This window comes from Geotrypetes seraphini, chromosome 18 (assembly GCF_902459505.1).
Source record: "Geotrypetes seraphini chromosome 18, aGeoSer1.1, whole genome shotgun sequence".
NCBI classification, from domain to species: domain Eukaryota; kingdom Metazoa; phylum Chordata; class Amphibia; order Gymnophiona; family Dermophiidae; genus Geotrypetes; species Geotrypetes seraphini.
In genome coordinates, this window is record NC_047101.1 from 43811461 (window position 1) to 43838071 (window position 26611).

Sequence of the window (26611 nt, forward strand, 5' to 3'; positions counted from 1 at the left end):
TATACAAGTAAGACATCTTGGTAATTGATACCACATGTGCTATGTAACTGTTCAAAAAGGGATCAGAAACAGAGCCAGACAGGACAGATGTTGGAAGCTTTCTACTAAAGAGATAGCTGCACATATGAAAGGGGAGGGAAATGATTAGAATTCACATGGGATGGGATGGAACCTGTTGCTTCTGAACCAACCTTAAAGGGTTCATCAGATATTAACTACTTGATATGGGAAGCATGATTGATTTATAGTTTGTCTGGAATTAGCTTTATGAAAGATACTAATTTTCTTTGGGTCTAAGATCCAGCCCAAAAAGTAACCTCCCCTTTTACGAAGCCATGTTAGGCTTTTTTTTTTTTTTTTTTAAATCACCGGCTGCGGCAGTTTTAGCTAACATTTAGCTAATACTTGCCATGGCCTGCGATAAAAAAAAAAAAGCCTAACATGGCTTCGTAAAAGGGAGGTAAGAGAGCAGCTGAGAGCTCTTTCAATCTTCCTAATCACGACCATCAAAGTTGAAGGGCTGGCAAGAGGGTGTTGGGAGAGATTTTGGTTGCATGGTCCTTCTCTGAGATCTGACACAACTCTTTTGAGCTGTTTCTCATTCTATGTCTGGGGGCTGGTGGGGTTAGTAAATTGGGCCCTGAATACCACGAACCTCCATTCAGCAGCATACCTGGATATATACCGATCTTCTCCTCTGCCCCTCCATCCCGCCAAACTCCCTGTCTTAAGCCCCCTTCATCTCTATCTGTCTCCCCTTCTCAATCAATACACTGTGTCATCTAGAATATCTCCAAACCCTCTTTCTCCAGAAGCCTCTTTCTTGCACCCTCCCTGTCTGTCATCCCCCATCCTTATTCCCAACAGCCTCTCTTTCTCTACCCCTCTGTTCCCAGCAATCTCACTACCCCTCTCCCCCTAGATCAGGGGTGTCAAAGTCCCTCCTCGAGGGCTGCAATCCAGTTGGGTTTTCAGGATTTCCCCATTGAATATGCATAAGATCTATTTGCATGCTCTGCTTTCATTGTATGCTAATAGATCTCATGCATATTCATTGGGGAAATCCTGAAAACCCGACTGGATTGTGGCCCTTGAGGAGGGACTTTGACACCCCTGCCCCAGAGCCACCCATTCCTCCTGTGGACATCCCCTACTGTCTACCAGGTAGTTTTCTCCTTTGTCCCTTTAGTCACCGAACTCTGTCTAGCTTAAGCTGTCTACCCCTTCAAACTCCTGCCAACATACTGGCTACTGCCACTGGAACCACATTTATTTTCTGGTCTTCAACTCATGTCTCTATGAATTTGAACTATATAGTGCCAGAACTCCTGCAATCAAGTGAGACTTGAGACTACCAAAGGAGGTCGGCACCACATGGTTAAGTCTTGCTGAGAGTGATGCCAGTGCCAAGTTAGAAACTTCTGGTACAATCTTAATTACTGAGTCTTTTGGATTATTGTATATTTAACAATCCCCAAAAAAGAGACATGGTTAGACTCATACTAATTCAGAATACAGCGGTTAGAATGATCTATGGTCTTAAAAAATATGATCATGTGACTCTATTCTATTGTGAGTTACATTGGCTGCCAATGGAGGCTCGTGTTTTGTTTAAGTTGGGTTGCTTTTGCTATAAGGTTATGTATGGTACCGCTCCATTTTATATGGTTAATAGATTCTCTCTAGCATCGTATAAAAATAGTAGAAAATCTCATGCCCTGTTTACCTATAAAAGCAAGAAATTTCTGGACCATACTTTAGTATTCCAAGCAGCTTCACATAACAGAGAATTTTGATTGTTATTGCTTGGAGCCTGTTCTTATAAACATTTCAGAACTCAACTGAAAACATATCTCTTTTCGAAATATTTGGTTAAATAATTTATTTCTGTCATTCTTAAATTAACTACAAGAACGAGAGGGCATTCCGAAAAATTAAAAGGGGACAGATTCAGAACCAATGTTAGGAAGTTCTTCTTCACCCAATGGGTGATGGACACCTGGAACGCGCTTCCAGAGGGAGTGATAGAACAGGGTATGGTATTAGAGTTCAAGAAGGGATTGGACAATTTTCTGAAGGAAAAGGGGATAGAAGGGTATAGATAGAGGGCTAGAATACAGGTCCTGGACCTGATGGGCCGCCGCTTGAGCGGACTGCTGGGCATGATGGACCTCAGGTCTGACCCAGCAGAGGCATGGCTTATGTTCTTATGCCTCTTCTCACTTTGTTATTGCTGCTAGGTTATCAATTTGTCTATGCTGCTAGTTAAATAATTTATTTCTGTCATTCTTAAATTGTTTCTAGTTTATAATCTTTTGTAAACCACATAGAACTTATGGTTACGTGGTTAAGAAGCACGATGTTATGTTATAATTATTAACACGTGGGGGGTCACGTGATGCTCGCGCGCTGATCAGACTCCGGTGAGCCGAGCTCCGCTTTACCCCGCAGAAATACCCCCGAACAAACTTACAGTCGGCGCAGTCCGCCCTTAATTTTGCTTCCTCCGGTGTCGGGTTCTCTCCTGCTTCTCTGGGGCGTCTCGGAAGAGTGCAGATTTGCTGGGGACGGCCGGTATGCCGATTCGGACCCCGAGGCCTGGCAAAGTGAAGTCTGCGAAGTCTGTTCAGCCCCTAAAAATGGCGGCCCCCAGCCCGATCCATGCAGGTATGGCCCAGCACGATGCAGACATGCAGGTTTCGGTCTGCCACCTCTCAAAACTATTGGATGAAAAACTATCCAAATTACACGCAGTTCTGGAGGAGGTGAAGGACAGCATAGCGGGACACGCTGCGCGCCTCCAGCAGGCAGAGGAACGGATCTCAGCACAGGAGGACAGGGCAGGAACAGCAGACGGACGTCTGGCGGCCTTAGAAACAAAAATTCAGCAGCTGGACGATCGGGCTGAGGAGGCAGAGAACCGCAGCCGCCGAAACAACTTGTGGCTAATAGGGGTACCGGAGTCAGTCCGTGATGCTGAGCTGGGAGATTTGGTGGCCACGTGGCTGCCTCAAACCCTCGGACTTCCATCTTCAATAGGCCCAGTGCACGTGGAAAGGGTACATAGGATAGGGGCACCACGCGCTGAAGGAAACCGGCCACGTCCAGTTATAGCTCGCTTCCTCAATTATGCTGTTAAGGCTCGCATTCTGGAGGCGTACCGGCGAGCCCGCTCTCTGGATTACAATGGTTCTAAGATCTTGCTTTTTCAGGATTTCTCCATCAGGCTCTCGGAGAAGAGAAGGGCTTTGGCGCCCTACTGCACACAGCTTCATGCCAGAGGGATTAAATTCACTCTCCAATATCCTGCTAAGGTGCGCATCCAAACCAACACCGGTGTAGTCCTGATGGACACTCCAGCAGCGCTCCGTTCTTATTTGGAGGGACTGCCAGCCCTTGAGGGGAATGGGGCGTTGTAGGCCTGATTGATCTGTCGCCTCGAACCTGTGGGAGACTGCGGGCTCTATACCTGCTGCTGGGACAGAGAGAGATGGACTCCTTTGAGTTGAGCTTGCGGAGTGCTGGCTGATGGAGGTTTCTCTTCGCTCCTTGCTCCGGGCTTATGGACAGAACCACACCAGCGGCTATCTTCCTGTTGCCCGTACATGGGGAGTCCTCTAAGTGGGCTCCGGATTTGTTCCCACATTGCAAATGGTCTGACTCTCATGCTCTGCAGCTTGCTGGGGAGTCCTTGCTAGGTTTTATGTTTGCCCTATACCTGCTGGAGCGTGTTTGTTTACATTTATTATTCTTGTGCTGACTGTACGGACATCATGCTGCACTTTGTTTTCTGGGGGGGGAGGGGGTAAGGGGCTCTGGTTACACCATGGTTTTCTGGTTGGGTTGGGTAATGGAAGGTTGGAGTATTTTGAGGGAGGGTGGTCGGGAAGAAGGGGGGTGGGGGGGAGTGTGTCGGGAGGGGTATGTAAGGGGAAGTATGAATGGAGTTTCGAGAGCACCAGTTTTTTCTAATTTGTCGGTACATACCATCTTCGGTGGTTTACTGAGAGAGGGCCTTGCTGGGGGGCTCTTCCTCTTTTCTTATTTGACTGACATTTCTGCTCCAATTGTTCCTTGGTGGGTGGACCATGGTTAATTTAAAACTTTCCTCCCTTAATGTGGATGGGATCCATTCCCCGGTCAAACGGACAAAAATACTCTCCTGGTTTCGCAGGGAACATATTGACATTGCCTTCCTACAAGAGACCCATCTCACATCTATAGAACATGAGAAACTTAGGAGGGACTGGGTGGGGGAGGTATACTATTCTTCCTATAACACTCGTCAAAGGGGGGTAGCAGTTCTGGTCCATAAGCAACTCCCGTTTCAATTGCATAAGGTTATACAGGACAAAGAGGGCCAATATGTCATAGTGCTGGGAGAGCTTTGGGGACGGCTTTATCTACTTTGTAATGTTTACACCCCTAACATCTATAATCACAGCTATTTTTTGGGGTTAATGTCGCGGCTGGGATACCACGTCCTTATGGGGGGCGACTTTAACATCACAGCGGATCCTTCTCAAGACTGTGCCCCCGCCAAGCGCTTCCCTAAGGATCACATGGGTAAAGGAGTTAACTTTCTGACCACGCAGCTGGGGCTCCTAGATATTTGGCGCCTATTCCATCCCACGGAACGCACTTATACGTTTTACTCCAATCCCCATAATCTCTATACACGTCTTGACTACATATTGCTCTCTCCCGCGCTGCTCCCCATGGTTAGTGCTGTAGAGATAATGGAAGTTCCTCTTTCTGATCATTCCCCTGTGACATTATCCCTTCAAATTACCGCTGACTCTTCGACTCGGACGTGGCGCTTTCCGGGATACCTATTTAAAGATCTTGCCTTCCGTAGATACCTTAGGGAAAAGTGGCTGGATTATTGTAGCACTAATTCTACTCCCGACCTTGATCCGGGGCTATTCTGGGAGGCATCCAAGGCAGTCCTACGGGGATTTGTTATCGCTTAAAGCAAAAAAATACGACCATGTTACCCCTTTATTTATCAAATCTCACTGGCTTCCAATCTCTCACCGAATCACTTTCAAAACCTTATTTTTAGTTTATAAAACATTAATTTCAAATGAACCCCAATTTATATCAAAAATGATTGTCCCATACAACCCTACTCGATCTCTAAGATCATCTTCATCTAATCAGCTTTCAGTCCCTTCATTAAGAATAATCGGCACTAGACGTAATGATATGTTCTCAGTAGTGGCCCCTTCACTGTGGATCTCCCTCCCAAATTTTATTAAAAATGAAAAAGATCTTATCTCTTTTAAAAAAATTGTTAAAAACTTATTTATTTCAAGATGCATTTGATTTATGATATGACCTACTTTAGATTTTTACATTTTTCTAATATTTTCTTCTTGCCTCATCCCATTTATACCTATTGTATTATCCATTCTATGTAAATTATAACAAACAATGCAATTGTAACTTTCCCCTTCCTTCCTACCTATTCATATTTGTCCAAATTGTTTTGTCAATTGTATAACTTAGATAAACTATATGTATTACCGCAATCTGTTGGTTTTTAAATTGTACATCGCTTAGATATTTTTATAAGCGATACATCAAATGTAAATAAAACTTGAAACTTGAAAACTTGCTTATGTCGCAGGGAAGAAAAAGAAACTGGAAGTGGAATTGATGCTGCTGTCGGGCGAGTTCCAACAGCTGCGAAGGCGCCATCAGGGGACCTTGCAGGAGGCCAATCGTATACGCTTACGTACACTCCGACTGCAGATAGATGCGATTCTAACACAACGAGCGGAAGGGGATTTGTATTTTCGTCGCTATAATCTCCATAGGTGGGGGGGAGAGCTGGACGGTTGTTGGCCCGTTTGGTCCGCCCTCATCGTAAGCGACAATTCATCACTGCTATTACTGATACACAGGGTCGCACTCATACGACAGAAACACACATTCACCAACAATTCGTGATGTATTATAAGGATCTGTATGCTGAGCGGCCCTCGACGGATACAGATAGGGACAGCTTTTTCCGAGATATTATCCTTCCAAAACTCCTCCTGACCCAGATCCAAGCGCTAAATGCTCCCATTACTAATCTTGAAGTGGAAATGGGTATAAAAGAGCTTAAATTGACTAAATCACCTGGGCCAGATGGTTATGGGCCGGAATACTACAAAATTTTGTCTGACGTTATATCTCACCCTCTGGTGGAGGCCTTTAATTCTTTACACTCCCAAAAAGGTGTGGACCGCTATAATTTGGCACATGTTGTTCTGTTGCCCAAGCCGGGCAAGGACCCATCTCAGGTGGGCTCTTGCAGGCCCATATCACTTCTTAACCAAAATGCAAAATTACTTGCAGCTTTACTTGCCAAACGTCTGAATGTATACCTTCATCTCCTTATCCATGAAGATCAGGTGGGGTTCGTGCCTGGCAGATATGCCTCCATGAATCTTACGAGAGCTTTGATGGCTATTTACTCTCGCAGAGGGGGGGATAGCCATGCGGCTATTGTAGGCCTAGATATGGAGAAGGCGTTTGATAGCATCTCTTGGCCTTACCTTTTTTGGGTCATGGGGCAATATGGGTTGGAGGGCATGTTTTTGGACTGGGTGCGTGGTCTTTATTTTTTGCCTCAGGCTAAGCTTCTTATTATTGGACAACTTACTTCACCCTTCCCGCTTGAACGAGGTACTCGCCAGGGGTGCCCCCTGTCCCCGCTACTATTTCTTCTGGCTATTGAACCGCTGGCGATTAAAGTTCGATTTCATCTGTTCATTCTTGGTATTAAAGTCGGAGCTAAGGAAAGCCGCATTAATCTCTTCGCAGACGATATTCTGTTATATTTGGACCACACGCCTTTACACTTACCGGAGGCTCTCTCGTTGGTTCAAGACTTTGGCACAGTCTCCGGCCTTCGGGTTAATTGCGCCAAATCAGAACTCCTGCCTCTGGCTTCTCATAGACATGAGCCATGGCATGATACATTACTGATTCCACCAGTTCGGAAACCTATGCGCTACCTGGGGGTTTATTTGAGCACCCAATCTCATCTCCTTTATCAGTACAATGTTCTCCATCATATTGAGACTATTCGTAAACTTTGCGAGAAATGGAAGGACTTGCCCCTTTCCCTTTGGGGCCGCACGGCGTTATTCAAAATGGTGCTTCTCCCGAAACTTTTATATCTGCTTCAAACGATTCCGCTGTGGATTCTGAATAGAGATGTCCACGTCTTTCGGTCTATTCTTATTTCTTTTTTTATGGCGAAACAAGCGGGCTCGAATCAGTTGTGATACCTTGTCCCTGGATACTAGGCAGGGAGGCTTGAATCTCCCCGATATTCGCAGGTATAACGTTGCTTCCCTGATGCGCTTTATTCATGAGGGCATCTCTGGCCATTTTAGGTTCTCTCCTTCGGGTTGGCCCGCGAGTGGTGCGCTCCTCATTCATTTGTTTCTTTATTGCATTTGTCCCCCCGATCTTTTCCTGGGGTGGATCCTCGATACCTCTTTCTGAGACCACTACGTCAGGCCTGGCGGTGGTGGCGGAAAGCGCAGGGGCGAGCCCCACAGGCATCTCCTTTCTTGCCCCTGGTGGGTAATATAGATTTCCTCCCGGGGATGGGTACCTCGGGGTTTCAACTGTGGAATTCCCGGGGCTGTGTCAGCCTGCGACATCTCTCTGATGAGGGCACGGGGACTTTCCCCACCTTTTCACAACTTCAGAATCGTTGGGACCTCCTGAACACGCATTTTTGGGCTTATTTGCAAGCCAGACATTACTATTTTTCCCTGATTAGAAGGTGGGGAGAGCATTGGACAATGGAGAAATTGGACTCTTACTTGGCCCTCTTACCTTCTCAGACAAATACATTGTCCACATGGTATAGGCTCCTTAAAACTGCTCTCTCTCCCTCCTATCTGCCTGGGCTTGCGGCCCGGTGGTCTCGAGATTTGGCTATTGACATAACCGAGACCCAATTTTTGGACCTTTTTACTAACCTTACTCAATTTACGGGATCAGTGGACCTTAGGGAAATGCAATATAAAATCTTGCATCGGACTTACATCTCTAGGGCTCGGGGATGTGCCATGGGTTTATGGGATGATGACACCTGCTCTCATTGTCAGAGAGTGAAGGGCACACTACTGCACATGTTTTTGGAGTGCCCCCATGCGGCTTTATGGCTCGGGTTCTCCCGTTTCTTGAGGGCCTTCTTGGCCAGACCATTCCCCGGCCTTATGGCCTCTTACTGTTGGGTAACATGGGGGAGGTATCCGCTGCAGGTTTCACCGCACCATATCAGAAGTTTCTGTACACTGCACTCTTAGTGGTGAAAAGGCTGTTACTTTTCCGTTGGGTGGGGCCTGAGCCCGCCTCCTTCACTCACTGGCTCCATAACATGCGGGAGCTAGCTGCTTTTGAAATTCAAACTCATGCGGCATCTACTGGACGCGACAGGGTAGTGTACGTTTCCCTGTGGAGAAAATTTCAAGCTGAGGCCGACTCCGCGGCCCCCACAGCCCAGCTTTAACTGGGTCCCATTAAGGGTCTGGACGGCCCCCTGGTGAGGCTTCCACCGTGTAAACGAACAGGCGACTCTCGAACTCGGTTGATTGTGGTATGTCTGTGGAGTGCTAGGTGGGTGGCTGTTGTGGATTGTGTGGATTGTTTGTGCGGGATAGTTTTGTATGTTGGATGAGAGGATGATTGTAGGGGTGGGGTTTCTTCTACAGACAAAATTGTTCTTGCAGTCTTTCTTATCTTGAGGAGGGTGCGTTTGGGGCATCTTTTGAGACTCGTTTTTGGCAAGCCTTTTCTTTTATTGTTCATCTCATCGAGCGTGTGTGCTTACATGTCGGCTGTTACGACAGCACCTCCTCTGCTCTGAGGCATTTGTATTTCTATCTGTTTTGCATTGTTATTATACCTGTTCTGTGGTCATCTGCTGGACCACTGTTGCGTGTATTTGACTGCATTTTCAATAAAAATTATATTCAAAAAAAAATAATTATTAACACGTATTCTGATCGCAACAGGGTGCTGAATGAAGACCGTGTACAGGGGCTGGTTTGTGATGAGTCCATTGGTAATATTTTCTCAGAGATCTAGAGACAAGAATGTTTTATTACTTGGGATCTAACTAGGTACTGGGCACCTGGGTTGGCCACTGTTGGAAACAGGATACTGGGCTTCATGGACCTTCGGTCTGTCCAGTATAGCAATTATATTACATTATTGGCCAGTCGCATCAAACACTTGTCATCATTGTAGATACTCAGTGTGATGCAATGATTTTTACAGAGAAGCTTTAGGGGTCAATATTCAAAATGACTTAAAGGGCCAGGAGACACTCTTGCTGTTTAAATTGCTTGTCCAGGGCTATCCGTGAGTATTTTGAGGCACTTAATTGGTTAGTGCTTCTGAATATCCACCTAAACCAAACCTGGCTAATTTATTGGTGGTCTGGGGGGTGACTGTGTGTGGCATGGTGATTAGAGCTACAGCCTCAGCACCCTGTGGCAGTGGGTTCAAATCCCACTGTTCCTTGTGACCCTAGGCAAGTCACTTAATCCCCCATTGCCCCAGGTACATTAGATAGAGTGTGAGTCCACTGGTTCAGGTAGGGAAAAATGCTTAAGTACCTGAATGTAAACCACTTAGCTATAAGTGGTATATAAGTACTATAAGTAAATAAATGTACCATATTTTTCGCTCCATAAGACGCACTTTTTTTCCCCAAGAAAAGTGGGTGCGTCTCATGGAGTGGATACAGTTTTTTTAATCACCTTCCCCTGCTCCCGGTACCTTTTTTTAAATGATGGTGGTCCAGCGCAGTCTCACCAGGAGCTTTCCACGCTCCTGCTGGATGGCTGCCTCCTTTCTTGCTGCAGAGCGGCGCATAAGGCAGGAGCGTGAGCTTTTCATTTCCTGTATGGTCCCACGCCGCTCTGTGAATGGCTACCATCAGTTCTTGCGATTTGCAAGAACTGATGGCAGCCATTCACGGAGCGGCACGGGACCAGCCAGGAAGCGGTAGGCACCAAAGCTTAGGGGTCACTAAGTACCACGCGTTATCTTAGTCATTTTTAAAAAATGTTTTTTTTAATGGTGTGGTCAATTACCATGCCAATTAAGGAAATGCAGGTTGTGCGTGGAATTCAGTTAGGTGTCGCCGATAAGGGTACCTAGCAGCACCTAAAATAGGTGCCATTTTTTAGAATTCCCCCCAAGGTTTTGAATGGGGCAGTGATTTTCTAAGATTAACCCCAAACATTATTGTGTATCTAAGACTGGGAATGAAATTACCGGATGGCCATTAATAGGAAAATGAAAATTTATTTAAAATTTATTTAAAACTTTGTATCCCATCTAAAATATCTAGGTGGTTTCCAGTCAACATTCACAATCCTTTAAAAAACATTACATACATTAGTAAGCTAAGCAAGAGGATTTAAAAGGAGGCTACGACCTCGAGGAGATAAGGAATCTAGATAGGCTCCCCAAAGCAGCAAGTAGGTGCGCCACCGCCGAGGGTGACCAACCGCCTCTTGGGCTTCCCAGGCGGCCAATGGTCGGTCACTGCCTGTCCTCTTCTTTTTTTTTTTATTTTTTTTTGGGGGGTGAGTGGTGTTTCCTCCTGATGTAGCCCAAAGGCCACAACATGGCAGCGTGAGGCAGCGCAAGGCAGCGCGATCCCTATTAAGTAGAGTGGGGGGGTTACCCCCACACACCCCTGTCAGAGCCCTTTAAAATACAGGTTTTCTTCGGCGCTCAGTTGTCCTCGCACGCTTTTGACCCATCACCGTGTTAAACAATAGGCCATTTTGTAGCACAGCTTTGTAAAAGGGCCCCTGAATATCTCCATTAATTAGTGAAATGCTGAATTTGCCCAAGTTCTGCCCCCAAACCACCCCGGCACGAACTGGAGAGCGCCTGGGGCAGTGACAGGCAAAATGTGATGCATTGCCCACTTAAACCTTTTATGAAACCAAGTTAGGCTTTTTTTATCGTTCGCTGAGGAGGTATTAGCTCTGACGCTCATAGAAAGTCTATGATCATTGGAGCTTTTACCGCTGCGGCCAGCGATAAAAAAGCCTAATATGGCTTCATAAAAGGGACAGAGGGGTTAATTGCCACTGAATAATGCCAGGCAGTAGCTCAGTGGAGTTTAACCTCTCCTATACAATTAAATTGTTTTGAATATCAGGCCCTTTGAATGTGCCTTGTAAAGGAAATCTATTTAACTATAGAAGATATATAGGGTGATGTTGAAGAGGCACTGAAAATCTATGCAGAGTTTAATATTGGTTAAACTCTCTATTATTTTCTGCAGCTACCTGTTCAGGAAATGTTACAAGGAGATGCAAATACTCTCTCGACTGGTGAGCTGAGTGAATGATCAGATAAGCATGATTTAAATTGGAAAAATATATTTCTCTAATGAGATTCATTCTCCCTTTTCTCTCCGAGTTTGTTCTTTTTTTTTATTTTTAATACGCTGCACAAATAGATATTGATCAATTCTAAGCCGAATGTGTGGTGAGGGATCTTTATATCATGGACTACATGTTGGCCAGTCCCATTGACTATGATGGCTAACTATTGGCATTATATAGAAAATGGTAAGGCTGTTGACTTAGCCTATTCAAAATTAGGAACTATTTCCCTGAAAATTGGATAATTTTTTAAATAATCAGTTTAAATGTAGGAACACCCATATAGGCCAGACCCAGAGATGCAGCAATATAGGAGAATATAGACCTACATACTGCTAGACTTGAAAACCCTTATCAGAGTTAATACCTGTTAATACGGGTTTTTTGTTGGAAGCTTCAACAAGAAGACTTTTTTTTTTTTTCCAGAAACTATGTAGAAATGGCTCAGGTCAGAACTCCTTGTAGAGCTCCATATAAGAGACTAACATATCTGGAAAGGCCAATCACATTGGTAAATATGATCTCTTCTGTTCCATAATGGTGGGTTCTTGTGGTTTATTAGACTTGATATACCACCCCTTGTAAGGAAAAACATTGTTGCGGTTTACAACACAAAATCAAATGCAAATAGAGGAGCAAGGTGACAAGGGAAAGAGGGAAGTAAGGGTAGGAGATAGAGGGAAGGAGATAGGTACTGTTGCAGGTATAACACATCATGGCTGTAATTGGTCTGCTATTAGCTCGTCAAGGATCTCTGTGCAGATAAATGCTGTTTCTGAAGGTTCAGTTCGGGCCCTAAGAACTTTTCCTGTAGTTTCAAAAGTAAAGAGAAGACTTTAGGGAGTCCTTTTACTAAGCTGTGGTAAAAAGTGGCCTTAGCCTGCCGTTACATGGGTTTTTCCTGTGCCCTAAGGCTATTTTTATCCCAGCTGTAAAATGGCCAATTTTCTTTCTTTCTTTTTATTAATGAGCTCATGTTGCCATTAGCGATCAGGAAAAGAAAATCAAGTGGGGAGTGGACATCAACCTTGGAATCAACAAGTTTATTAGTGTAAACTCAATTGAAAACTGAACACATATATAAATACATAAATATAATGGCCTTAGTCTTTGGATGTCGATGTGTACAGTCCCACTCCTCGCTTGGTTTTCTTTTCCTATTCTGCTTGACATGGGGTTGGTTTATTTAGTTTTTGTGGTTTGCCATTAGCGAGCAACCATTTTGAAAAATTACTGCATGCGCACAAGCCACCACTCATTTTGTAGGCAACAAAGGCCCGATTCTATAAATGATGCCTAGCAACTAAGCACTGCTAGGCAAGGTTGTCAATCAACTACTAGGCACAGTTTGTAGAATTGCGCCCAGAGACAGCACAATGTTAGGGACCAGTGTATTAGGCCAGGGTTTTCTTGGCCTAATTTACTGACGCCTAAGGCAATCCACACCCAAGCTCTGCCCATAACCATGTCTACTTTTCAGAAAGGTGCTTCTAGGCGCCTCAGCGTTGATGCCTATTTTTTGCCTACCGATGTAGGTACCTACCCAAAAATGTATTTTAAAAATTGATTTTAATGGTGCTGTTCGAGTAACAGCACCTATCGAGCCAATAAATAAAATAAGTTATGTGTCCTAGATCTAAATAATTACTGGTAGGTGCCTTTTTTTTTTTTTTTTTTTTTTTTTTTTTAAGTTCAAATATTTTTATTGATTATGGTAAGAAGAAATACAAAATGTTATGAAAAGATGTACAAATAATCACAGTTATCTCTCCAACAACTCAGACATGCACATGAACGCATTTGTGTACAATTTATATCCTGCTCACATTAAATTTTCTAAGTACATAAATCTGGGCCTAATGGCTGACACACTGTTTGTGCCCTAACCAATTGGTGCGATAGAGCTACAGCCTCAGCACCCTGAGGTTATGAATTCAAATCCTATGCTGCTCTTGTGACCCTGGGCAAGTCACTTTATCCTCCATTGCCCCAGGTACATTAGATAGCATGTAAGTCCACCGAGACAGGGAAAAGTGCTTTGAGTACCTGAATGTAAAACACTTATGCTATAAATGGGAGTGTGTGGTGCAGTGGTTAAAGCTACTGCCTTAGCACCCTGAAGTTGTGGGTTCAAATCCCTCACTGCTCCATGTGACCCTGGGCAAGTCACTTAATATAAAGTACCTGAATGTAAACCATTTAGAATATAAGTGGTATATAAATATAAATAATTAAATAAAAATAAATAAAATAAAGATAAAAAATAGTATATGGTAATGTATCTGTGATAGATTGTACAGGAACGCCCAGTCTCCACCTACTGACATGCACCCTGAACCCCCCTCCCCCCCATTTTAGAATGCACATATTTGGAAGTTACCTTAGGATGTTGAGCTCACTTTAAGGGGTCCTTTTATCAAGGTGCAGTAGGGGTTTTAACGCGCGGAATACAGCGTGTTAAACCGCCTGCCGCGCTAGTCACTAACGCCTCCGTTGATGAGGCGTTAGTTTTTTGGCTTGCCGCAAGGGTTAACCCTGCTAGCACACCTTGATAAAAGGAGCCCTAAGCTGTTTCAGAAATGTGTTAGCACCTAATGCAAAAAAGGCCCCAAAATCTAGTCTGGCCAAAATCCTTGCTTTGAGATTTAAGGTGATATACAGAGATCTCATCAAGTCAAGTTTCAAGTTTATTAAAAATTTTGATAAAACGCAAAATCAAGACTTCTAAGCGTTTTACAAAAGGGGGAGACAATAAACAAATACCCACTGATCAATACTTGACAAATATAAAACAATAGGAAAGTAGGGAGAACTACAATTTAAAAGTAAAGAATACATGAAAGGTAAACCACAATAGGGAAGTTAGGGAATGCGGATTATTAAACAACTCTGGCTGTATCCTCGAACATAAGAACATAAGAAATGCCTGCACCGGATCAGACCTGGGGTCCTTCTAGTCCGGTGATCCGCACACACGGAGGCTCAGCCAGGCACACCCTGGCGAATACAATGGTCACTCGTATCCCTCAATGTCTTCTGCAAGAAGATGTGCGTCCAATTTTCCCTTAAATCCTAGAATGGTGGTTTCCTCCACCAGCTCTTTCGGGAGAGAGTTCCAGGCGTTCACCACTCGCTGTGTGAAGCAGAACTTTCTGACGTTTGTCTTGGCCGTGTCCCCTCTCAGCTTCAGGCCATGACCTCTGGTCCGAGACTGGGTTACATTTGCCATTGTGAATAACGCTGTTTCTTGCTCACCATCCTTTCCCCCTGCTGGTGAGTGAGCTTGCTCCATTATGTCGATCCCTTTTAGCAATTTAAAAGTCTCTATCAGATCCCCTCTCAGTCTTCTCTTCTCAAGGGTGAATAATCCCAGTTTTCTGAGGCGATCCTTGTAGTTCAAGTTCTCCATACCTTTTACTAGCTTTGTCGCTCGCCTCTGCACCCTCTCCAGCAGTGTTATATCCTTCTTCAGGTATGGAGACCAGTGTTGGACACAGTATTCCAGGTGTGGTCTGACCATTGCTCTATAAAGCGGCATTATGACCTCCCTTGATCTACTCGTGATTCCTTTCTTTATCATGCCTAACATCCTGTTAGCTTTCTTTGCCGCCGCTGCACATTGAGCCAAAATCGTAAGATCAAGCACTCTAAAAACTTGTAGAAAAGATGTTATCAAGTGTATAACAGAACTCTCAGATGCCTGCTCTGGTGAATCATCAAAGATGAGGAGGTATCATTCATTGAGTTCGTTGTAAGAAATAAATAATGCAAAATCATATATCAAATCAAAATATAAAGTGGATAAATATCAGTATCAAAAATTTAAAGCATGCACTTATCTTTGTAACAACTTTCTGATAATTTCAAAGTGCCGATATTGTAAACCCTACGGGGACCCGTTTCACCATTCGTGGCTTCATCAGGGGTCAAATCTAAAACAAAATCGTGAAACAATCAGATAAACTTAAACACTCTAAAAACAATTCTAATATAACTCTCGGATAGAAAACTTGTGAAATAGCGAACTTAGAATCAAAATATTAAGAACTTACTGTGCAGCGTAGCCCTGTTAAAGAGACCAAAATGGCGCTGACAGCCGGAAAACGCCGGCGCATGCGCTTTTAACTGTTCCTTCAGCTGTCTTAATGACCAGCTGCTTGTGTGATCGCACATGCGTGTTGTAACCTGCATCTGAAATCATCCTTATTACATTAAAGACTAAGTTAAAAATTACAGAAAGAATTAAAGAAAAGAAGTCCAATCCATGCCAGTTTGTGTAATCATTTTCTGCTTGTATTGAACAAGAAACATTCTAGGTAGTTCTTCCATTTTTTAAGATCCGGATAGAACATGTTTTCCTCTATTCTGTAAATATGGGGAGATTGATGTTTTTGAAGATATGGTCCTAGTTTTGAAGAGAAGTGATTTGAATTTTTGCTTGACTCTAATTTTTTTTTATATTTCTTATTGGACCATTCACGTCCCAAATTCTTTCTGCTTTTGTAATGTAGATGCACCAGAAGAAGCAGATGTTCATCTCCTAATGATGGGTTTTGTTTTTTTGTCACAGCTTTAAGCTTGCGTACTTTAAAACTTTGCTTTTTATTTCTCGCTCTATCCTTTCCTTTGTGTTTTAAGAAGGCAAAGAGAAGATTAGAAAGTGGGCATGGGGGAGGAGAGGAAGGAGAGAGAAAAGGGATTAGTCTTTCTGCTGGTGCATTACATCCCCAGGGACCGACACAAGTCTGATTAAATGCTGCGGAGAGGGGGGTCTACTTTTTTTTTTTTTTTTCTTAAATCAATTTGAAGTGTTTTCATTTTTATCTTTCCCATCTGTTAACCCTTTGCCATCATGGTTTTGGTCATTAAATCACGCCTTGTAAAATATTTGCTTAATTTGGATTATTTGTTGAGAAAATGAAGTCAGTAGTTTATCATGAAATATAACAGACTTGATGTGCATGTTTGAAAGGAAGAAGCACAAAAATGGGAGCTTTGGACAAATAGTTAGGGGTTTTGGGGTACTATAATACCAGATTAAAGGAGAGAAAAAGAACAAAACAATGGCTATTTTGTTGTTAGAATGAGGGTGAAGAGAGTCTGAGCTTTTGGGGGGTTTAATAGTGACTAATCAGTGCTGAGTAAGACTGTATGTCAATACTATGTCTTCAAGTTGGAATTAGCTCAGAACCTTTTTAGTAGTAGGTCAAGGTGAGTTATATTCAGATATAGTATATATATTATAGTCCCTGGAGAGCTTTCTGTCCAAAGAGGCAGTTTTACGACTTGGCACCGCCACGCCAATGCAATGCATGTGCAGTGTTCAAACTTCTATACGGCATATTCTCATCTTTGGTTCCATTGACTCTGAATGTTAATCAACTGTCTGACTCAAGAAACGTACATAAGTATAAACTCTTCTCCTTCCTTTAAGGATGTAAAATCTGTCAGAAAATTGAGTCAGTCCATTTCATTCAGATTAACTGAAATTTGGAATAATATTCCTTTCTCTATTAGACTTAGGAGCAATGTTAGGAAATTATTTTTTTCATGGAGAGAATGGTTGATGCCTGATAGAGGTGGTGGAGATGAAAACGGTGATGGAATTCAAAAAAGTGTGGGATGAACACAGCGAATCTCTAATTTGAAAATGAATGCTATAAATTGAAAAACTAGGCAGACTTGCATGGTCTGTGCCGCATACATTGCAGTTCGGTTTAGGATGGGCTGGGAAGGGCTTTAATGGAAACTCCAGTAATTTGGGACATGAGGACAGTGCTGAGCAGACTTTTACGGTCTGTATCCTGCAAATGACAAGATGGTTCAGATAGACTGGAGTGAGCGACAGCAATTCCAGTAGTTGGAACCTAAGGACAGTATCGGGTGGACTTCTATGGTCTATGGCCCAGAAATATCAAAGAAAAAAGACGATTCAATTTAATCATTAATTTAACAATTGGGCAGACTACATGGACCATTAAGGTCTTATCTACTGTTATTTACTATGTTACTTTGTCAATTAGAGAGATGCAAAAGTGCATTACTGGCAGTACAAAGGAAATGGTAATGCCTCTGTCCACATCTGACACATAATTTTGTATGCATTTCTCCAGACCTTAATTCCAAGATATTTAAAAGCCAGAGGTAGTCCAGAGAAGCTACCAACACACTTACAGGGTCAAGACCAAGCTCATATGATATGAGACTTAAGGGCTAAACCTGTTCTCTAAAAGAGCCTAGAGACCAAGGGAATATAATAGAGAGATTCCAAACATCTCAACAGTATACATCAGCTTAGGAAGCAAGCCTTTTTTCAAGAGGAAAAAATGTGCTAGAACAAAAGGTCATAGTGTTATGCTTCAGGGGATAAACCCAAGAGCAACATCAGAAATTATTTCTGCACAGAAAGGTTGGCAAATTCAAAAGAGAGGCAGAATTCAAGAAAACCAGATAAGCACAGAAGATCCTTAGTTGCAAAGGAGTGAGGGAAAACCAGTTATCATTGCTGGAGTGTGTGGTATCGCAGGAGAGATTAAAATAGACAGAGTAGATATTTGTATTTTTGGCGTGTAAACCTCTACCTAGATTTGAACCACAAATTAGGTGGTATACAAAATTTTCATACTTATCAAAAAAAAAAAAAAGTGGGCCACATAGAAACACAGGGTTCTCACACAATCTTCATTCTCAGTTCTCAGTAGAACATAGAAGACATAAAAAATGACTTAACATGGCAGTGTTTTGGCTAGTCAGCTTTCATCAGGAGTCAAATGAACCTTACAAACATGTAAAAATATAGTTAAATATATGTACAATACAAATAAATTAGTGAAAACACATAAAATGATATAAAATGGGAGTATTTAGTAGTTAGTGAATTAACTTAATAAGTAAAATGATTTAATACTTAAAACATTTGTACCACAAATTAGAAGGTATGTAAAATTTGCATAATAAAGACATAAATCTTTTCTGCCATAATATTCTATATTTACAGTCTGTTAGAACACACCAAAGTTGCAAGGATTAGCATTGTCCATTCCCCAAAGAGTTTTTCTACATCTTCTAAATAACAATTGAACTTGTATGAATTATGATTTTTGCTTGATTCCGGAACAAATGAAGCCTTTGAACCCCCATAAGGGGATTTACACCATGAAAATGACAGAGAACTGAGACATGATCACCAGATCCACAAGAAAACTCAGGATTTATTTTTCAATTTCAAGTCTTAATTAGGATATTAGAAAGAGAGAAAAAATGTAATATTCCTTAACTTGGGGAGTGAGTGGCCATATCTTTAATCTTCTGACACTCTGGACACAATATTCAAAGTGTGGTCTGACCATTGCTCTATAAAGCGGCATTATGACTAAATAAACCCTGCCCAGTACATCATCTAGTCCTGGAGCTGGGAGCAAGAATATAACGAGCCCCCCTCTAATGCCAGCGGCACAGTCCCAGCTCCAGGACTAGATGATGTACTGGGCAGGGTTTATTTAGACCTTCGGGTCTGATGCTAGTCACCTATGAATTCCTGCCTGGGGCTTTTGGTCATTCGTAGGGATAATTGAGCCCGTACTGAAACCCCTTTATTTAATTTTTGATAATTTAGTGATGTAGGTGCCTGAAATGTAGGCCAGCAAAATGCTGGCCTACATTTCAAAGAGATGTGGCTGCTAAACTTGTTGTGGCAAGGAAATCTCCCTGCTGCGATCAGCTGAGCAGCCCTGGTAGGGAACCCCCAACACAAATAAGCCGGCAGGAGGGATGCCCACTCCCTCCCGCTGCCACCCCCGAACTCCCCACACTGTCCACAGCAGGAGGGATGCTGGAGTCTTAGGACTCCAGGAAGCACTGGGAGTGGCCTGAGACTCCAATTGACCATATCCCTAAGGTCACTCCTATTGGAAGGGGGCTTAGGCACCTGGGCCAATCAGGGCCTTAGGCCCCTCCCCTAACGGACAGACGCGTTTCTGTATAGGACACCCGTGTGCGATTCTCAAAAGCTGCTTAGGCGGCTGCTGAATTCAGGCGTCCTATACAGAATCAGGCCCTTATAATACAGGTGCTTCTCTTGTCAATCACACTATTACAGAATCATGCCAACTTAAAACTTAGGCACCTGTAATATAGGCCAAGGTTTTAAAGAGCTACATTATAGGCACCCAGGTCCTTTAGGGAATCACGCCTAGTGGCACCTAAGTCCTTCTCCACCTCTAAGCATGCCTACTTTGGAGCTAGGTGCCATGCAATAGGTGCTTATTTTTTTTTGTAGAATCATGCCTAAGAAGCTAGGTGCCTATCATCCAATTTGTTTTTTTTTCACTTATGAGCTTGTTAAAGTTCTTAATTGAAGCCAGTTTGCTATTTAATTCCCCTTTTAGCTGCAGCCCAGAGCCTAAATGCTCCAATGTTGTTCCAACACTCATAGAATTCCTATGATCGTCGGAGCATTTAGCATTCCAGGCCATGGTAGAAACCTTTACCGGGGCTTAGTAAAAAAAAAAAAAAAAAAAAAGGGGGGGGGGGTAAGCTAGACACTTAATTTTAGATGCCTATTTATTTAGGTGCCTTTCTTTAGGCCCCTCTTATAGAATTTCCTCCTCAGTTCTGAAAATTGCTAATTAGTGTGCATTAAAGCCAGTTAACTTTTAGTCACTAACCGCAAATGTTCAATGGAGTTAACTGGTTATCTCGCGCTGAATTTAATGGATTAAACACTATTCAGCCAGCCAGTGCCATTTGTGTCCGGTTAAATAGTGCTGATTATCTGCTGGAGAGTCTTTTAGTAGGGGTACCTTGGGTTCTAAGCTAAATTATATGATGGCATACTTTTATAAAAGGCAAATCTTGTATATGAGCTAGAGTGTATAATGTTTTTAGCTTTTCATCTTTATATGTTTCAGCTCTTATAACTGATAAATCCATGTGTCTACTGCAGTTCAGTCTAAAGGGTTCAGTTTTAGGGCACATGATTGATATGCTGTGATGAATTTTGGTAAATGTCTTCTTTATACGTGAATTGGATATGTTCGTTGGGTCATTTTGTCTCTGTATCTTTCTGTTGCGTATGGAGCAAATGTCAGTAGATTAATGATGGTCGGTTTTTCCCTGGATGATTGCCTAACCACACACATACGCTCTACATCTTGTATTATCCAAACATTGATTTTGTCATTTCATTTGGAATGAGCAGTGCCCCAAGGAGCCAAACTAGTGCATAAGGCTATCATACAAGAACAAACTGTCATATAGCTGGGAACATCATCGTTTGATTTTCTGAACTGGGCTGTGGGTTTTTTAATGGTCATTTTAAAAATAGATGCCATTGGCATGTCACATTTTTTGTTGCCTTGTTTGGTGTATTTATTTAATAAATTTAGGGCCCTTTTTCAAAGCAAGGCCTGGCACGGCAAATGCGACACATTAACCCCTGTCTGTTATGGGGTTATGTTAACGTATAACATAGGACCCACATTACCTGTTAGTGCACATTACCTGCTGCAATAACAGATAAAGAGGGGCACCTTGAAATTACAATGCCGAGTGTGACATCTCAGGCATTTTGGAGGAGGCTGGGGTGGGGAAAAAAGGTGTGTCAGGTAAAAGAGGTTAGGGGAAGGAAAGGGTTAAAATTAGAGGGATTTGTGGCATGGGAGTGGCTAGGTCAGGATGAGTGTTGGAATGAAGGGACAAGAGGCTGATTGGAGCATGAAGCTGAGGAAAGCTCCAATCAGGCAGCCAAATTGGGGCAGGAAGAATTTTTTGTCGGAGCCTAGTTGGGAGCAGTGCGGCAATCTGCCCACCCACCCTATTTTTGCCATGGGTATGGAAAGGGGGTTTTGGGTGAGAGCGTTCTTGGGTGTGCTTGAAATGGTTACAGGGAATCTGGAGTTTTGTCGTAGTGGGGGTTTGTTATTCAACAGTGATTTTGAAAAGTTGCATTGGGGCAGTGCAGAGGTGTCTAAGTCCCTCCTCGAGGGCCGCAATCCAGTCGGGTTTTCAGGATTTCCCCAATGAATATGCATGAGATCTATTTGCATGCACTGCTTTCATTGTATGCTAATAGATCTCATGCATATTCATTGGGGAAATCCTGAAAACCCGACTGGATTGTAGCCCTCGAGGAGGGACTTTGACATCCCTGGGGTAGTGCAATGAATAATTTGGGATGCAGTTGGAAAAGGTTAATGAACCTTTTGGGAGGAAACCACAAATCTTGACTTTGAAGGTTAATTGATGAATGTGAAAATGATTATTAGTTTACTACCAATTAAATACAAATTGGTGACAGTTTGATTTGTTAAATATTCTTCAGTGCTAAGAAAATCACACCTTGAATATTGCATTCAGTTCTGGTTGCCATATCTCAATTAAGATATAGTGGAATTAGGAAAGGTTCAAAGAAGAGCGACCAAAAAGATAAAGAGGATGGAACTCCTCGCATATGAGGAAAGGCTAAAAATGTTAGGACTCATCAGCTTGGAAAAGAGACGGCTGAAAGCGGATATAACAGAGTTCTATAAAATTCTGAGTGGTGTAGAACAGGTCTGTTTTAGACTTTTGCAGTCTGATGTTCTTGGGAGTGCCAGAATCAGTCTTGGGGCGCTTCAGGTAGCTCAAAATTCAGTGGTGCGCGCTCTGTTTAAATTGGACAGACGTGAACATGTAACAGAATAGTTTATAAAGTTGTATTGGCTGAAAGTAAAGGTACAAGCTACTTTATGTGCTTACAGATGTTGGCCCCCTAAACACCTGGTCCAGAGCATCTTGCCACGTGAGACGGCTCGACTGCTCCGCTCAATTGAGCTTTGTGATCTGTCTGTACCATCTGTGTGGGAGTTAAGGCTTTCCTCTTCCAGAAACAGTGTCTTTCACTGCATCGGCCCCTGGGAGTGGAACAATCTTCCAGGATACATTCACCAGCAGCAAAATGTTCAGAACTTTAGGAAACTGTTGAAAAGACATCTGTTCTGTGAAATGAAATATAGGGTCTGAGCTTGGTTGAGGGTGAAGGAGTGCTGGTCACGGAGGTGTTTGATGGTCTGGTTTGTTTTATTTGGTTTATTGATGTCTGTTATTGAGGCATCTTGTGTGGCTTATGGAATTTTATATTTTGATGTATGTGTGGGTTTGACCAGTTTTGGCCTTAAATGAAATTTGTCGTTGATGCAACGTATATGTTACATGTATTTTGATTTGATATGTAAGTATGTAATTTGTTATAGTGCGTCTCTGAAGTGTTTTGTACGATAAATGTAAATCTTTTATAGGACATAAGAGAAGTGGAAAGACAGTGGTCTAAGCTGAAAGGAGCGATAAAAATGGCTACGGACCTTTATGTGAAGAAAATCGATAAAAACAAGAGAAAAAGGAAGCCGATATGGTTCTCCAACCTAGTGGCTGAGAAAATAAAGGCGAAAGAGTTGGCGTTCATGAAATATTAAAAAACCCAAGAAGAGGAGAGCAGAAAGGACTACAGGGTGAAACTGAAAGAAGCCAAGAGAGAGATACGTTTGGCGAAGGCACAGGCGGAAGAACAAATGGCTAAAAATGTAAAAAAGGGAGATAAAATTTTTTTCAGATATATTAGTGAAAGGAGGAAGATAAAAAATGGAATTGCTAGGCTAAAAGATGCTGGGATCAAATATGTGGAGAGTGATGAGGAGAAAGCAAATGTGCTAAACAAATACTTCTGTTCTGTGTTCACAGAAGAAAATCCTGGAGAAGGACCGAGATTGTCTGGCAAAGTTACACGAGAAAATGGAGTAGATTCTGCGCCGTTCACGGAGGAGGGTGTTTATGAGCAACTTGAAAAACTGAAGGTGGACAAAGCAATGGGACCAGACGGGATCCATCTCAGGATACTAAGGGAGCTCAGAGAGGTTCTGGCGAGTCCTATTAAAGACTTGTTCAACAAATCTCTGGAGACGGGAGTGATTCCTGGGGATTGGAGGAGAGCGGATGTGGTCCCTATTCATAAAAGTGGTCACAGGGATGAAGCAGGAAACTACAGGCCGGTGAGCCTCACTTCAGTTGTTGGAAAAATAATGGAAGTGTTGCTGAAAGAAAGGATAGTGTATTTCCTTGAATCTAATGGGTTCCAGGATCCGAGGCAACATGGCTTTACAAAAGGTAAATCGTGCCAAACGAACCTGATTGAATTTTTTGATTGGGTAACCAGAGAGCTGGATCGAGGACATATGCTAGATGTAATTTACTTGGATTTCAGCAAAGCCTTTGATACAGTTCCTCATAGGAGGCTGTTGAACAAACTTGAAGGGCTGAAGTTAGGACCCAAAGTGGTGAACTGGGTCAGAAACTGGCTGTCGGACAGACGCCAGAGGGTGGTGGTTAATGGAAGTCGCTCGAAGGAAGGAAAGGTGACTAGTGGAGTCCCTCAGGGTTCGGTGCTGGGGCCAATCCTGTTCAATATGTATGTAAGTGACATTGCTGAAGGGTTAGAAGGAAAAGTGTGCCTTTTTGCAGATGATACCAAGATTTGTAACAGAGTAGACACCGAAGAGGGAGTGGAGAATATGAAAAACGATCTGCAAAAGTTAGAGGAATGGTCTAATGCCTGGCAACTAAAATTCAATGCAAAGAAATGCAGAGTAATGCATTTGGGGATTAATAATAGGAAGGAACCGTATATGCTGGGAGGAGAGAAGCTGATATGCACGGACGGGGAGAGGGACCTTGGGGTGATAGTGTCCGAAGATCTAAAGGCGAAAAAACAGTGTGACAAGGCAGTGGCTGCTGCCAGAAGGATTCTGGGCTGTATAAAGAGAGGCATAGTCAGTAGAAGGAAGAAGGTGTTGATGCCCCTCTACAGGTCATTGGTGAGGCCCCACTTGGAGTATTGTGTTCAGTTTTGGAGACCGTATCTGGCGAAAGACGTAAGAAGACTTGAGGTGGTCCAGAGGAGGGCGACGAAAATGATAGGAGGCTTGCGCCAGAAGACGTATGAGGAGAGACTGGAAGCCCTGAATATGTATACCCTAGAGAAAAGGAGAGACAGGGGAGATATGATTCAGACGTTCAAATACTTAAAGGGTATTAACGTAGAACAAAATATTTTCCAGAGAAAGGAAAATGGTAAAACCAGAGGACATAATTTGAGGTTGAGGGGTGGTAGATTCAGGGGCAATGTTAGGAAATTCTACTTTACGGAGAGGGTAGTGGATGCCTGGAATGCGCTCCCGAGAGAGGTGGTGGAGAGTAAAACTGTGACTGAGTTCAAAGAAGCGTGGGATGAACACAGAAGATTTAGAATCAGAAAATAATATTAAATATTGAACTAAGGCCAGTTACTGGGTAGACTTGCACGGTCTGTGTCTGTGTATGACCGTTTGGTAGAGGATGGGCAGGGGAGGGCTTCAATGGCTGGGAGGGTGTAGATGGGCTGGAGTAAGTCTTAACAGAGATTTCGGCAGGTGGAACCCAAGCATAGTACCGGGTAAAGCTTTGGATTCTTACCCAGAAATAGCTAAGAAGAAAAAAAAATAAATAAATAAATTTAAAATTGAATCAGGTTGGGCAGACTGGATGGACAATTCGGGTCTTTATCTGCCGTCATCTACTATGTTACTATGTATGTTAATATGTAATTCGCCCTGGATAAGGGCGGGTGAGAAATAAACAAATTGAATTAATTCCCATTGGGCCTTCCGTATGATTACCATGAGGGGGGGAGGTAATTGTGTGCCCTTAAGGGACAAGGAAATTACCTCTTTTATCTGAAAGTAACTTACCTTTAGCTACATATCTATTAAAAAAAAAAAAAATGCTTGCAGAGGGGGAGGGCAGTTTTCTCTTTCATTTTGCCTATGTAATTGCTCAGCTACTCTGGTAAAATATTTTTGGAAAAATTGTCCTTAAGGCAGTAAATAATCAAACTGCCGGAAGTAAAGCAAACCCAATGGGTAAATTAAGCCATTCAGTTTGCTTTGATTATTGCACAAAGTCATGATCACTTTTTGTGTAGGTTGACGTTTGGATCATTCGAACCTGTGTGCATCTTTCCTTTTCCAATTTTAGCCTATCCTAGGGCCCCTCCTATACTGTGGGTGAGCAGTTATCAAAGAGCTCACTTCCATTGGTAAAACAGTGTTTTTACCCACAGAAAGGGCTTTCATGATGACCCTTCCTAAGGGCCCTTTAAAAAGCTACGGTAAATGCAAAGGAATTGAATGGGCTTTGGTGTATTTACCGTGGCAGCTTCACAAACCGCGGCATTGTAAAAAGGGCCATAAATGATGGTGGATATTTCTATTATTCTCTATCATCCATGTTTCTGGTTATCCTTTCAAAGATTGCATACTCAAGGTCCCCCTTAAGTCCTCATAAATTTATTAAAATGAATCCTCATCCTAGTATCCCAATTATCTGTCTACTGATTTTAAGTGGATTTGGTGTGGAGAAGAGAAAATTAGTAGAGAATGACACGGGGACAAATTTGTCCCTGTCCCCGCAGGAACTTAATTTCCCCGTGAGTTTTGTCTCTGTCCTTGCCCCATTCCTGTAAGCTCTGCGTTATCCACACAAGCCTCGGACACTTATGATTTTAAAGTATTTGAGGCTTGTGCAGATGAGGAGGAGCTTACAGGAATGGGGCAGGGGCAGGAAAAGAACTCGCCAGGAAGGGAAAATGAGTTCCTGCGTGAACGGGGAAAAATTTGTCCTTGGGGGCGGGGCTATGGATCCGGATATTACAAACATAAAATTTTATAACCCTAGTCATGAGGAGAGAGCAGGTTTATTGGGTTTCTTTTTTTTTTTTTTTTTATAGCAGTGCACCTAGGCCTTGAAGGCACATAGGCCAGAGCTTCTGAAACTGTGGGTCGGGACCCCAAATGGGATCATAAACTCTGTGTTTGGGGTCACAGCCTAGGTGGGGACTCCATCATTATTCCATACCTCAGGCGGGGGCTCACACAGTTTTATTTGGATGTAATCATGGGGTCACAGCCACAAAACCTTTGATAAACACTGACATAGACTTATGTGTTGTGCCTACTGTGCAAAGGCGACACAAAGGGCTCCTTTTACAAAGGTGCGCTAGTGGTCTTAGCACGCGCTAGCCGCTACCGCCTCCTTTTAAGCAGGCGGTAGTTGTTTGGCTAGCGCACGCTAATAAGAACATAAGAACATAAGAAGCGCCATCTCCGGATCAGACC

General features: G+C 42.9%; 1 protein-coding gene across 4 annotated transcripts in view; it reads left to right on the forward strand.

Annotated features, from left to right (window-relative positions):
* PCDH1 (protocadherin 1) overlaps nucleotides 1-26611 on the forward strand; it is a 480648-nt gene that overhangs the window by 372540 nt on the left and 81497 nt on the right. Inside the window, exons 5-6 of one of the 4 annotated variants that reach the window (XM_033927154.1) lie at nucleotides 11327-11375; nucleotides 11856-11871. The exons of the other annotated variants lie outside the window; for them this stretch is intronic. Coding sequence (XP_033783045.1) covers nucleotides 11327-11375; nucleotide 11856 — 50 coding nt within the window. The 3' untranslated portion in view covers nucleotides 11857-11871. Of the gene's footprint in view, nucleotides 1-11326; nucleotides 11376-11855; nucleotides 11872-26611 lie in introns of those variants that run through there. 4 annotated transcript variants of the gene reach the window in all.